The 14,257-nt window shown below is 31.8% G+C and overlaps 1 protein-coding gene across 2 annotated transcripts; it reads right to left on the bottom strand.

Moving 5' to 3' along the window:
- Window positions 1-3,920: 3,920 nt before the first annotated feature.
- LOC102626129 (outer envelope protein 61) lies at window positions 3,921-11,362 on the bottom strand. 2 transcript variants are annotated; one of them, XM_025102097.2, is made up of 12 exons: window positions 11,071-11,362; window positions 10,364-10,440; window positions 9,473-9,703; window positions 9,011-9,067; window positions 8,780-8,908; window positions 8,356-8,433; window positions 8,161-8,231; window positions 7,794-7,843; window positions 7,476-7,665; window positions 5,912-6,494; window positions 5,462-5,605; window positions 3,921-4,492 (listed from the first exon to the last, which is right to left on the bottom strand). In XM_025102097.2, the coding sequence occupies exons 3-12, from the start codon at window positions 9,701-9,703 to the stop codon at window positions 4,346-4,348; spliced, it is 1,680 nt and encodes a 559-aa protein (XP_024957865.2). In that variant the 5' UTR covers window positions 10,364-10,440; window positions 11,071-11,362; the 3' UTR covers window positions 3,921-4,345. The 2 variants fall into 2 exon arrangements, with proteins under 2 accessions (XP_024957865.2, XP_006487133.2); XM_006487070.4 differs by lacking the exon at window positions 10,364-10,440 and having other exon boundaries at window positions 11,071-11,360.
- Between the last annotated feature and the right edge of the window lie 2,895 nt (window positions 11,363-14,257).

Raw genomic sequence — 14,257 nt, 5'->3', positions numbered from 1 at the left:
TTTAGTTGCTTAAATTTTTAGAAACCCAATTCACCCCCTCTTAGGTTGCCTAGTTAGTAAGTACACCCTCGAATGGTTCCTTTAAATGACATCTATCGAGACCAATAAATGGTCTACGGTCCTCCTTGAAACCATCTCTGAATCTTGGAAAATTAATAACGAATCTTTAGAACTTACATTTGTGGAAAGAGATGCCTAATTTTGTAACTTTAAGCATTACTAGTGCACCTGGCATTTATTGTTTTATAATGTGAGCATAGTTCCAAGAATTCTTGAAGCTCTGAACAAGCCATTATCTCTATCATTACCATCATCATCATCAAATTTATTATTGCCTTCATGTCTTGCTCCTTTATCATCACCATCATTTTTTGAATTAGACCATAAATAAAACTCATCTAAGCATCATAAAGAAGACAAATCATATGTTACTGTCTGTGTTAAAGGACCAGCAACCGAGGCATTTTTAGTTGCCTTTGTCTTTGTTGGCTTAGGCCTGCTTTGAACAAACTAACAATCTATAGAATTTATTTTTCTTGTCCTTCCACTAGTCTTTGATGACTTAATAGGAACAGGCTGTCTTTTCTACATCTGCTATATAATCCTCTTAGAAGCCTTTATCCTGACAGACCCAGCTTTTCTTTTGTTAGCAAGCATATGAGATAACTATACTTTACTATTTCTCCCCTTACCTTAGTTTGACTTTCTTATAGTTGACTGAAATGGTTCAACTTAGTCAACTTGAGATAGAAATTCAAGAGGCAATGAAGGTTAATGATTAGGACTTGGTGCTTGTTATGGAGTAGTTATTCATTGTCCAGGTTCAAACATTGGCTAGAAACGTGTTGATGATACAGGAGGAATGGCAGGATCTGAGATAGATTGACCTTTCCATAAAATTGGGACAATAATAGATTTATGTAATCAGCATCCAACCCAATGTCATCATCATTATTTTCATTTTCTATCACAAAATCATAAAAATCATCAATAACATCGAAGTCACTGAAATGGTCACTATAGAAAGGTGTAGAGATTTAGAAGATTATTATCATTTCCTTGGTTTGGCTAAGTTGCATGGGTAGTTGCATGAGCTGTTGTTTGGCCAATTTTTTGGTTAATTTTTGGAGTAGACAATAAGGTGGTCATAAGTTGGATGTGTGTCATTAAAGTCACTGACAAAGTCTTTTATAGGTGTCAAAGGCTGCTCTTGTTGTAGATTAGCTTCCTTTACTGACCTAATTTTCTCAAGAAGTTGTTGTGTGGTTAGTACGTTGATTATTGTTGTCATAGGTTGCTCAAGATCATGTGTGATTAATAGTTTAGGATCAGCTACGACTTGTTGAGCTTCATGTTGAGGTTCAATTTCAATTTCATGTAAAGGCTCAGGTTTAGGGAGTGATGGAATGATAGGTTTAAATTAAGGTTCAAGTGTAAGGGTAGGTGTCTTGCCTTTTCTTCTCTTCCTTGAAACTCTCTTAATATTTCTACAACTCTTCTTAGTAGGTGCAGGTTTAGAAGGTTGTGGTGCTTCTGCTGCAGTACCCTGAATGTCATCATCAAATAATCTCTTTCTATCCATACTCATCAAAGCAGCTTCATATAGAAGTTAATCTCTTTGTACTTCTTCTCATTAAACAAGTGTTGCACCTGATATACTTCATTATCATTCTTATTGTCCCATTTTTTTTTAATTTAAGTTAATGTAACCTCAATGAGAAACCTCTGAGCAGGCCAATTGTTTTTTCCAAAATCTTATCTCATTGCACCATTAATCAAGATCACTCTACTTATATTAGGCCAACATCCCGCCTTACACCCAAAAAGTTAACAAAAGCTAACACCTTAAATTTTGTTTCCTAATCACAACACACAAACAAGTTTCAAAATCCATAATCCACATAAATACTAGTAACAATCAAATATTTTGCAACAAACTAATAATTATAACATACAAGAAGAGCAACCAATAAATTTTGTGAACAAGTTATATAAACATGTACATTTAAAATTATGCCCCCAGAAAAAGCATATACAACCTCATTAGGTAAATCATCCATTACAAATGTTATGGCAATTAAACCGTAAGCACAATGAAACAAAAACAAGATTAAACAACAACCTGGCCACTCAAATTTCAAAATCATCACTTAGAATGAGCCTCGCAACCATAACCAACAACAATAACTTGTAATACTTGTAAAAACCTACACAAAGAACAGAATTCCCAGTTTTCTTTTGTCATTTTCAATCTTCTAAGTGTAGAAACAAACAAGAATTTCTTATGTTTTTTATACTACAAACAAAAACCAACAAATTCAAAAAAACCTAGGGCTTCCAATAATGTTTCAAAATCAACGACTAACACCCTGATGCGGTGTCATTGACCTAACATTATCAAGCCCATGAATTACATAAATACCAACATACAGCCAAAACAAAAAATGATCGTAATATGTTACTAAAAATTCTATTTTTCTTACCCTAATTGTCAGAGGAGGTTGTTCAGACTCAGATTCTCCATTACTACTACATGAGTTCATCTTGCTACTTCCAATTTCGTCTTTATATTGTCTTCAATTGTCCTTTGTTTTTTGTCTTAGTAAAGTCTTACAATTGTAGGTACAAGACACTTTGCTCAATTTTTTTTCCCACATCTACAGCACCCATTTACTTGGATAAGAAAATGAAGGTTAGGTAAAAATACTAAATGATTTGATTTTGTTTGCATATGTTGTGGTCGTCCACATGGCTCTATGCTTAACAATTGCTACGAATTTATACAAGTACCATCTTCCCCTTTTTGTTGTTTAAACTAACGAAGAGATAACGAGTTCTAGCGGGTAGCATAATGTTTTCAATAGTAAGGAGACAATTTGAAGATTGCCTTTTCATGAAAGGGGTACGCCAAAATTAACCCATTTATCAATGGGATGCTACAAAAAAAAAAGAAAAAAAGATGGGATCAAAATCTCACCACCATTTTCATTTTACTCCAGATAATAGCACCCCTTAATTTATCATTGGGAAAAATATTTACCGTTCACCCGTTTTTTCAAATTTTTTCAAAAATACACAATTTTTTTTTTGGTTGGAATCCACCTAAAGTTACATTTTGTTTTACTTTTCCACTTCCGTTTGGAATCCGTTAAGAAAACTAACGGAAACTTAAGCAAATGACCATTTTACCCCCCAAAACGAAAATTATAATTTCACCCTAAAAATGCCAAAAATAATCAGATTAAATCTAATTATTTCCCCCATCGGTCAATAAAAAAATTAATTCTCCAACCATCAAATGCAGAGTTTTTTTATTTTAAATATAACAGTAGTATTAGAATGCTAAATTATAACAATAGTATTAGAAATAACCTAATCTTGCAAACCATCAATTGAATTTAAGATAAGTAGAGTTTTATTATTCATTGAGTTATAATCTCTAGTAGTTAAGATTTTTTTGTACTTCATTAACATACCAATAATGATATTCATCAAACAAAAATTACAAACGGAATTTTTCGTTAGTTTTATTATTCATTGAGTTTTGGGAGGTAAAATAGTCATTTGCTTAAGTTCCGTTAGATTTCTTAATGGATTCCAAACGGAAGTCGAAAAGTTAAACAAAATGTAACTTTAGGTGGATTCCAGTAAAAAAAAAATTATGTATTTTAAAAAAAATTAAAAAAAACAGATGGACAATGGATATTTTCCCTTATCATTAAGAGGGCCCAAAAAAAAAAAAAAAGACTGAGAATCTTAACAACGCAAACCATTATTTTGATGTTCTCAAAAGTTGTGAGGTAAACTAACCCATTTGCCATTGCCAACCATGAATATTGTTGGAATAAAACCTTAGGTAATACCAGAAACTCCCTTCAGACATCACTGCAATATCATGCAACCACCAGAACAAACGGCTATTAATGAAGTGTTACAAATATTGAGTGGTGGTTTTCGCATCTCAACATGCCAATCACATACAGGATATGATCAGTGGAGAAGTTTAACAATTTGGATGTTCCTAATGAAATTAAAATTTGACATTCCTATCACCTGGCTCAAAAAAAAAAATACGAAAAAAAATCCAACAATCATTCAATTGTTGAGGACGATCAATTAATACATTTTTCAGCAATGACAATATAACATACAAAAAATATTATGGGTATTATTTTCACCCACCACAAAACCTTCCAATCCTTTCTCCATTCCAAATACCAATTGCTCTCAGCTTCACTTAACTCGCAGCAATTGTGCAATTGAAGCGACATGTTTGGTCTAGACACTTCTCTCATCTATTGTCTTAAGTAGTGTGGAATGTTAATATAGCACATGGAGAGTTCTTTTAACCGCCAATGAAACCCAGCCGATGAAGTATCACAGCTAATATGAGCATGCATATAGCCAGAATCATACCAGGTTTTCCCAGCAGCCAATTCTTTGTCTTTTTGACACCTTGAACTCCTCTCTGAACCCTATCTGCCCACAGCATCTGCAACAATTTGAATGAAGAAAAAATTTAATATATCCAACCGTTGAGGCTAGTCAAATAATATTGTTTAATTTAAACTCATTTAATTGTCTGAAAAGAGTGGAAGTTGAGGGAAAAACTAAGACCAACACAATTAGAGGCCCTTGATAATTAAACCAAGACGTTTACCTACTGTTATACATAATTACATAGCTTAAACTTAACTATACACATGCAAATCAACAAAGCCCAAGCACCAATAACAATGGTACTATAAGACTACCATCGGACTTACCTAACTACTAAGGATATCAAAAATCTAGCAAGCAAGTTGTGGAATAAAAAATTCGAAAAAGAAAAAAAAAAACAATTAAAAATCAGAAGCTGCAATAACACATTAAAGACCACATACCATGTTTCGAGGGTCTAGTACATTAATTGCAAGTGTTCAATATTGTCAAACTTTACAACTCATTCGAAGACATTTCAACCTTTGGTATCAGGTGTTTGTATGCGTGTAAAGTGTAGGATAGGAAATATATATATATATTTTGATTATATGGCTTTACGGAATTCCTCATGGCTAACAACAATATCCAAAGGCAAAACAAATTTACAGTTAAAAATAATAACAATAATAATAATAAAATAATAAAATAGAAATGAAAGACGAAGAAGAAGAAGATAAAAATCTCTTTACTTTGATCTTTTTCATCCATTTTCTCATTATCCAAAAAGAAAAACAGTTACTTTGATATTAACGATAGCAATAAAATAGTATAAGCAAGTACTGATTAAACGTAATCTTAATAGATGAATCTATCAACTTACAAGTTGTAAAAGCTAAGATATAAAAATCATGTAGTTGGTCAAATGTTCTAAATGTTAAGAGCTGGGTTATTTAATTATTTTATATATAAAATAGTAATATGAACGGAGGAAAATTGTAAAACAGTCACATGAACAGAGGAAATTACAAAAGGAAGTTACCATTCTATCCAAGTCATTCAGTGATAAAGATGACATGGTTTGTTGAAATTTTTCTGTGTCTTCCCGAGAAAGCTTGATTCCAAACTGCTCACTCATGTTTGCCATCATTTCTGGGCTCATATTCTTAACCATGGATGAGAACATCTACCAATTTGCAAGTGAACAGAAATTCAGGTATTAGGTCTCGAATTTCTTTATGATATACAAGGGATTCTAAAGAGAATGATATCATTCCACTGCCACATTAATTAATCTTTACTATGAAAAGCTTTAGAGCATGGAGTGATTGCCAAATATTCAAGTATCATAGATAAAATTGAGTAGTGAATTTAATTAGATCAATCCTATCAGCGCGATTTTAAATGTTGTCCCATACAAATTAAATGATTTCATTTCCATATAGATTTGAAGCAACAATTACTGAAAAATGAAACAAAGAGAAGCGAGTACCTGTTTCATAGCTGGATCATTCATCTGGTTTCTCATTTGTTGTAAATCAGCAGTTGAGGGTGAAAAGCTAGACTGTTGATTGGCTCTAGAATTTGGAAAGAAGCCACCAGAACTAGGCTGACCCAAAACATTATTCCCATTAACAGCAGATCTCTCCCTGGATTCTGATAACCTCGGTCCAGGATCTGAACTTATTCCTTTCGGGTCTACAGCCGCCGATGCTTGACCAGCGACTTTGTTTTTCAAGGCGGATTCCATTTCAAACATTTTCTGAAGATCCTCTGATGACATCTTACTCATGACATCGGATGCTGTTTTAAGCATGTCAGGTCTCATATTTGGAGGAGTTGACCCAGGCCTAAAGCCATTAAAATTAGTTTCAATGGAATCCCCATTTGCATGTGGATTTTCCCCTTGAAATGAAGACGCAATTTGAATCATCCTTTGAAGTTCTTCAGGTGACATCTTGTTGATCATAATCGACACAGCCTTGAACATGTCAGGAGATATCTCTCCAGCTTTTCCGCCACTTAAAGCAGCGAAGGAATCGGGATTGGCATTGGAAATGAAATTCTGGAATGATCTATAGGAGTCACCAAATACAAGAAGCAGAATTAGTAAACATTATAATTTCATAATCAAGGTTCAGTCATTGAATAAACCAGAAGGACAAAACAACCACTTCTGCCTTGAATGGATGAGTTAGGGCAATTGGATATTGATCCAGAAATCAACTTAAATCCTTTGAGATCTGATTGCAGTAATGTTAATCTTAATAATTTAGAGCAATGCGGTAAATTTGTAGGTGTATAAAATTAGAGAATATGACAATATGTGCATATGTAAATACTACTGCCAAATGTCCCAAAAATTTTCTTTAAAAGGAAAAAATAACACTACTGTCCAAGCTCTGTGTTAAATTTATAAGTAAATGATGCTAAGTATAAACCATAAATTTAGAAAAAGGGATTGGATAAAGAAACTCATCATCAGGACCAAAGGAAGCAAGGGAGAAGAGGTAATTATACCAGTTCAAATTCCAAATGGTTTTTTATGCTCAAATATTTTTCATGCTTCACTGCGCCATCAATTTTTCGTAGACCATTCAATTTTTAGAAACAAGAGAATCTCATCACGCATTGATACCAGGATTAATTATAACTACTCCAACAGCTCATTCTAGCAACAAAATAATTATACCTCTTTATTTCCTTCCTATTGCTAATTTGGCATATTGCTATTTTCTCTCTCTCATTTCATCAACTCAATAGCTTAACTAATGGGAAATTTCTGTTTGCTCTGCCTTTTCACTTTTGCTTTTCATCCCCCAACTAGATGCTCCTTACAAATTTGGCTTTTCTTGCATCATATTAGATCATGCTTTCCCAAGCTTATCTCAAATTCAGGAGTTTCCTCGTTTATACAAGATTGAGCTTCATGAGCTCTATACTTAAAACATCAGCTTTGGTTTTAGATGTGTGCTTCATTCTTCAGCCAATAATTAGGAAAAATAAACAAAAGAAGACTATCAATTAAACAATTTAAAAATGGATGGCTATGAAACCTGATTGACTCAGGGTCATCTTTCAAATCTGGCAAAAACTCGGGTTTAGTTGACGAGCCTCTACCATTAGCACTATGTTCACTCTTAGAAGGGTCAGCTTTTTCCCGTGCCAAGTACTCTGTGCCTGAACTTCTATGGCTTCCAGAAGACACTGCCCCAACTTCTTCAGTTATCTCTTCAATTAGTAATCCTATCAAATATAAGCAGAGAACAAACACTTAACACAAATTTCAAGATAAAGAACAAATACACAATTAAGAAGTAAACCATTAAGAAATATCATAACCATCAACAGTATAAAGCTAAAAAACAACATACCTCTTGGTCCATGATGACCATCTTCTTTCATCAGTATTTCCTTGGCATCTCTGTATAAAATATTGCCATCATATAATATGGTACATTTAAAACCCAGAATGCTCTCTTTTATTCTTTCAATTACCATAAACTATTAATAAATGTGATAAAACCATAAAACGAAGGAATGCCATAAATATTGGGAATTAAAATATCAAATAATTTTCTGATATTTCTTAACTATATGCAACTTTTGGCCTATAGCGTAACCAGCACGATTTCACGAGAATAGCTATACTAACATTAATGACATGTACAGCATAAGCAATGGCAAGTAATGGCACTTAAAGACATCCCATGTTTGGCCCATTGCCAGTTGAAATCATACCTTAAGACATCTGCAATAGTTCCGTCATCAGGGGAAACTTCATGGGCGTTGCTCAAATCAGAGACAGCTTCCTAAACAATTTCAGAAAGCTCGTAATAAATAAGTACCAAATAAATTGCATAAATTTGAAATCTTCCAGAAGCACAACTTGGTAATCAGGGGTAGCAACTCACAAGTTTTTATGAAAGAACTTACTTCCAATCGGCCAATATCTTTATAGGCTTGACCCCTTCGATAAAGAGCCTTGACATTCTTTGCATCATATGCCAATACCTGAAATAAATCCGAAGGAAAATCTTTTTATTTTGTATTCTCTTCTTTAACAAAATATAAACCAACAGTCTAACGGTCATTAACTTGTTTATTACGTTTATTGCCAAAATTCAGTTTGTTTCTCCCATCTTAGTTATTTATTTATTTCATTTTAGGAAACAGAGAAACTTAAATATAATAAAAATGTAGGCATACAAATAAGTGACAAGAAGTCCGTGAAGAAAGAAGTAAAGATTGCAAACAGTTCTCCCATGTTCTTCTCACTCTGGAATAACTCGTTAGCTTACCATACATGAAGGATTTCATATCACAATACAAAGACAAGGATAAAATGGCTAGTTCTTACCTCAGAGCCTACTTTTATACACTCATCATACTGCTTTGTTTTTAGGTAACAGGACATCGAGTTAAGGGAGCATGCCAATAAAAGTGTTCTGCCTTCAGAGGAATGGATTCCTTGTAGGTTTTTCTTTGCCTAAAAATTACAAATGGGGAAACATCAATATCAATTCGAGCACATACACCAATCAAAGAGCTTGTGAAAGGTGGATTAGGTAAGTTGAAAATATTGCTTTACAAGTAAATATTTCTGCAAGGCATTGCTGAACCTTCCTTCACTATAAAGCTCATTCCCCTGCAATAGAGAAACGAAAATATAAAATAAAAAATAGATTCCAATATGTTACTGGAAGATGTGAACAGAACATGCTTAATTGCAAATCCTAGATCTATTTCTCTAGTTCATTATCCTTTACCATACACATTAGTAATATGCAGGGTAGAAAGTAAATAAGAATCAATTAATTCAACTGCAGTCTATGTTATAGTCTTTTTTTTTTCTTTTTTTTGGCGGTAAGATAGTCTATGTTATGATCTCACCTATGAAATCTAAGCTCCATCAAACATGTCTATGGCTTTCTACTAGAGAAGTCATCCCATGACAAGCATGGTTGTTTGAGTTACAAAATCAATACATCATTTTCCCATTTCAGAGGCAAAATGAATATGGTTTTCCTGACATCAAATCCTTTAAAGGTACCTGTTTCTTCAACATCTTAGCAGCATTAAACTCATAATTCATTTGGGCATCAATACGGGCACGCATGGTAGCAATCTCTTCTGGACTTGCATTAGCCAATTTCTCACCAATCTCAGCTACCTCCTCTGGAGGGGTATGAGTCAACTGTTCTGCGGCACATTTCAAGTCTTCAGGTCTCATATTCTTCATGTTTTCTGTAGCTATTCTCATCAACTCTGGATTAGCCATCATCTGCAGTACCAGTGGCCATTATGACAATCAATTATAGAAGATTACAAAATAACCAAACCATTGAAAATCTCGAGGCCCATTAAACACCATTAACCACAATCACCCCAAACTAATTAACTGTATATCCTTGGTTTCCAAAAGGAGGTTAATGGCTTGTATCGCCTTCAGATCACCTACTTGAATTATTACATTCTAGCATCTACAAGTTTTTTTTTTTTTTTAATATTATTTTATTTTGTTCTTTTTAAAAAGATGTAACTGTATGATAAGATTTTCTACTTGAACTAAAATCTTTTGCGAAATATTTGCCTGGCATGGCCAATTTGAGAAACATAGTAGGTGTCATCAGTGCCTAGTGACCAAATGAACAATTCAGTCATACAGTTAATGAGTTCAGCATAGAATTTAGGGAATTAATTTACTGAGGTTGATCTAGAAGGCAGAAACTGTAACTTATTTTTAAGTGACTGTCTCTGTTTCATCTTATCATGGTTGGGCTGCACAGTTCTTGAGATTTTAAAACCTAATAGTTAGTCATTGTGATATAAACAGAATAACAGTGAAGTCATCCACAAAAGATTTTGGAAGGTTTCAAACGAGCCATATCTGGTTTTAAAATTACTTTAACTGGTTTCATATTATCCTTAGTAGTGATGATACCTGTGGGATGCTGCCATAGGGGCCTGTCTAAGTGATTTTCAAGTAGCTTTACTCGATTGACTGCCTGAGTTAGAATCCTGGGGAGGTAGAGGGTTATATGCTATTGATTATTTGTACATATTCAAATACAGAAACATATGAAATCAATCTAATTAATCCCAGAGGCATCTAGCATGATTCGATATAGTTAGATTTTATTCTGGCTTAATAAACATTTAAGTTATAAACCAACTAATAGTGTTGGGACAGCTATATGAATTCACCAACATAATAGTTGCCACATCTCTGAAGACGAGTTTATGACCAACAAAGCAAAGCTCAACCATTAGTTACACTCAGATTAATAATTACATTGTTGAACCTAAATGTTATAACAAAATTTCAAATATTATATTGGTTAAACAGACCTTTTTTTATTTTTTTATTTTTTGATAATCTGCTTTTACTATTGGTAAATCTTTGATTTCTATTGCTACTATTTCTTTATGCTTTTGTTTAATAAAAAAAAAATCAATAGCTCAAACATCCTAGGCGGATGCTACAGGCTGAAACTATGGAATAGGAAAATAATCAACAGAAACTTCCATTAGAAACCTTAATCGGAATTCACATGATCACAACACAAAATTGCACAATTCAAGCAATTTCCAAAAGTATATCAAAATTTAAGTAATAATCAAGTAAAACAACAATGAACAGAAGAAAACCTGTTGTTGGATCCTTGCAAAGTCATCGGGCGACATGCGATTCATCTGTTCTTGAGCAAGTCTAATCATCTCTGGATCCATCATTCCGTTAAACATTCTTGAATTCGAGGACGCCTTGCGACTGCTGGATTGCAATAATCGGCAAAGTTTTGAATTTGATTGTTTGTTCAATGCTTGATTCTTTGGTTTTCAATTATTTTTTATTTAAATGCTTTAGGATTAGGAACACCGATGAAAGACAAAATTGAAAAAGTAAATACAAACTGGCAATCCAATATTTATTTCTTTTATTATTATTCCTAATTTCTGTACAGTTTCGATGATGTTTTAACTGTGTATCATTATATTTAGGATTTTTCTACTTTACCATCAATGTAAGGATTAATGTTCACAAATTAAACTGTGGGTTCCATTTAAACTCACAGCCAATAAATAGAGATGTACCTTATATTAATTATAAGTTAGCAGCTCCCATTTATTTAATTAATGATATACAATAATTGTGTTCGAGAATTTTTATAAAATAACTATTATTATCCTTAGAATTTAAAGTAATTTTACTTAAATAATATATTTTATTTAAAATTATTTTTCAACGCTCCTTTAAATTTATATTGTAATAATTATTTTTAAATAAATTTTTTAAAATCTATTATCATTAAGTATAAAATATAATAAATAAATTGTAATTACAAAATTTATATATAATATAACACTAATAAATAACACAATTAAGTACATATGTTTAAGTAAACGTCATAATTATATCAATAAACTTATTGGTGAGATTGCTTGTAATTAAAAAATACTTGATCACTCATGTTTTAATAAAATTTAAAATCATATATTAAAATGCTCATTATTTTATATAATAATAAAATTTAACTTTCACAAGTTTGTTTTCATTTTACAATTTCATAAAAGTTTAATCTAACACATATTCCTAATTACCTTTAATTTATGAATCATGAAAGATTATTTTATTATTATCCTTTGATTATAATTATAAAATTTTTATGTTACTAAGAGTCATTACTTTTATTATGATAAGTAATAGTGACAATATATAAAATATTCATCAAATAATATTTAATGGACAAAATGAGAAAAAAATTCATTGTATGTTTTTATATTTCCCTTATAAAGACATGGTTTGGGATATTTTAACTTAAAATTTTGACATAATATTTGAGCCATTAATATCTCATAATCTAATGGTTAATATAGAATGTTAAAGCAACATTTCATAATGTTATATCCTCCACCATTGAATTGCATGAAATTAATAGTTTAATTTTTTTGTTAAAAATTTAAATCAAAATATTTCTCACTATATAGTTATATAGCCATATATATTTTTCAATAATAATTGGTCAATAAAATATTTCTCATTTGTTGTGACTCATATAATATTATTAATAAAACATATATAAAATATTTTATTACAATACCTTCTATTATCATTATTGTTTAGGTATTAATGGTTTGTAATAAAATTCAAACAATACAAATTATTATAAGACTTTATGTAATATCTTTATATAAAGTATTATTGAAATAACATTACTTGTTAATTACATTTATTTTAATGCTATTAAATATATTTCTATTACTAAATGTAAAAGTAAAAAAATGTAAAATTGTAAAGTAAGAGAATTAATACATAATAATTTTAATTCCAAAATTATTTGTATTTCTTTCATTTTTGGTGATTTAAAATATTTATCAATTGATTAGATAAAAAATAATTTAAAATATGAAGAAATATCACAACTTTCAGATTACTTGTTACATAATTACTTATCCATTAAAATTAAATTAATGGTGAAGATTCTAATATTAAATCCAATGATCCCATTATTGATCATGGGATTTTTATCCATTATAATATAAAATTTCTTTTATCAATTAATTAAAAATAAAAAATCTATATTTACTTGCAGCCTGAAGATTACTTGTTATGATTTATATACCAAATGAATGGTAAACATGAAAACACTAACATCCAAGAGTCCACAACAATCCCACTATCAATGTTGTAAAAACTCATACAATATTATAAAGAAATCGTAAACAAAAAGTTCAGAAAATATGTATGTTAAATAGATGTTAAAAATAATAATATATACTTCATGATCAATTATACAATGGTCTTTAATATTATATAAAATAATGAGTATTTTAATATAAGATATTAAATTTTATACAAGATATCCTTATTAGGAAAAGTTGAACCGATAACTTTGGTCCAAATGACACAATTGGGGAAAATTTGAATACCAATGGGCTTTTTGGTAATCAAAGAAGTGGTGAAGAGTTTGCCATTGACAACTTTGAAATGTTCTTCAGATTCTATCCAGTGGTCTAGTGGGAGAATATGGGGGTTTAACATACTGCGCTGGGCACCAGTGTCGATGAGACCAATTGCTGGAATGGGCCTTTGGAATTTTGAGGGTAAAATCTGGAGTTTGATGGAAGGTATAGGGACAGTAGTGTCAAGGGACAGTAACTGTTGATGGAAAATCACTTGGGATTGATCACTGTCAGAATCATCAGAGGAGTTCTGCAGGGCGAACACTGTGTCATCATTGGGTTCATCTTGTTCGGAGAAATAGAATTCCAGTTCATCCTTTTCTGGAGAATAATCTGTAGTGGCTTGGAGATGCTCAACTAACCGAATAGATTTTTCTCGCTTGTTGGGACAATCTTTGGCATAATGACCTTTTCTTTTGCAGATAAAACATCTGCTTGATTTTTGTCTTTTAAAATCTCTGGAAGAGGATGACTTCGTTCTGAAGAATCTGTAAGGCTTTCTGGATCGGCGAGGTCTGGATGAAAATTCTGGATTTCTGAATTTCTTAAAATGCCTTTTCTTTTTAAGACTACAATCACAATCCTTTTTCTTTTTGCATTTGATCTGCAAATAAGGCTTTTTGCAAGCACTCCGAAATGGCTCTTTGTCTTTCAACAGTTCTTTGAAAAACTGCTTCTGCTCACAAAGTTTATCAAGACAAGTTTTGGCAAGCTGGAAAATTTTGCCAAGAGAGATGTCGTCAAGGGAAAGATTGGATGCTGTGAGTTGTCGCTGTATATCTGGTTGGAGTTCATCTGGAAGGGAAGCCAGAAATACATGCTTTAATGTTGGCTCATTGAATCTATTAAGCTTATAGAATAGCAGGGACATGCG

This window comes from Citrus sinensis, chromosome 9 (assembly GCF_022201045.2).
Source record: "Citrus sinensis cultivar Valencia sweet orange chromosome 9, DVS_A1.0, whole genome shotgun sequence".
Taxonomy (NCBI): domain Eukaryota; kingdom Viridiplantae; phylum Streptophyta; class Magnoliopsida; order Sapindales; family Rutaceae; genus Citrus; species Citrus sinensis.
This window is presented reverse-complemented; position numbering and strand designations above follow the sequence as displayed.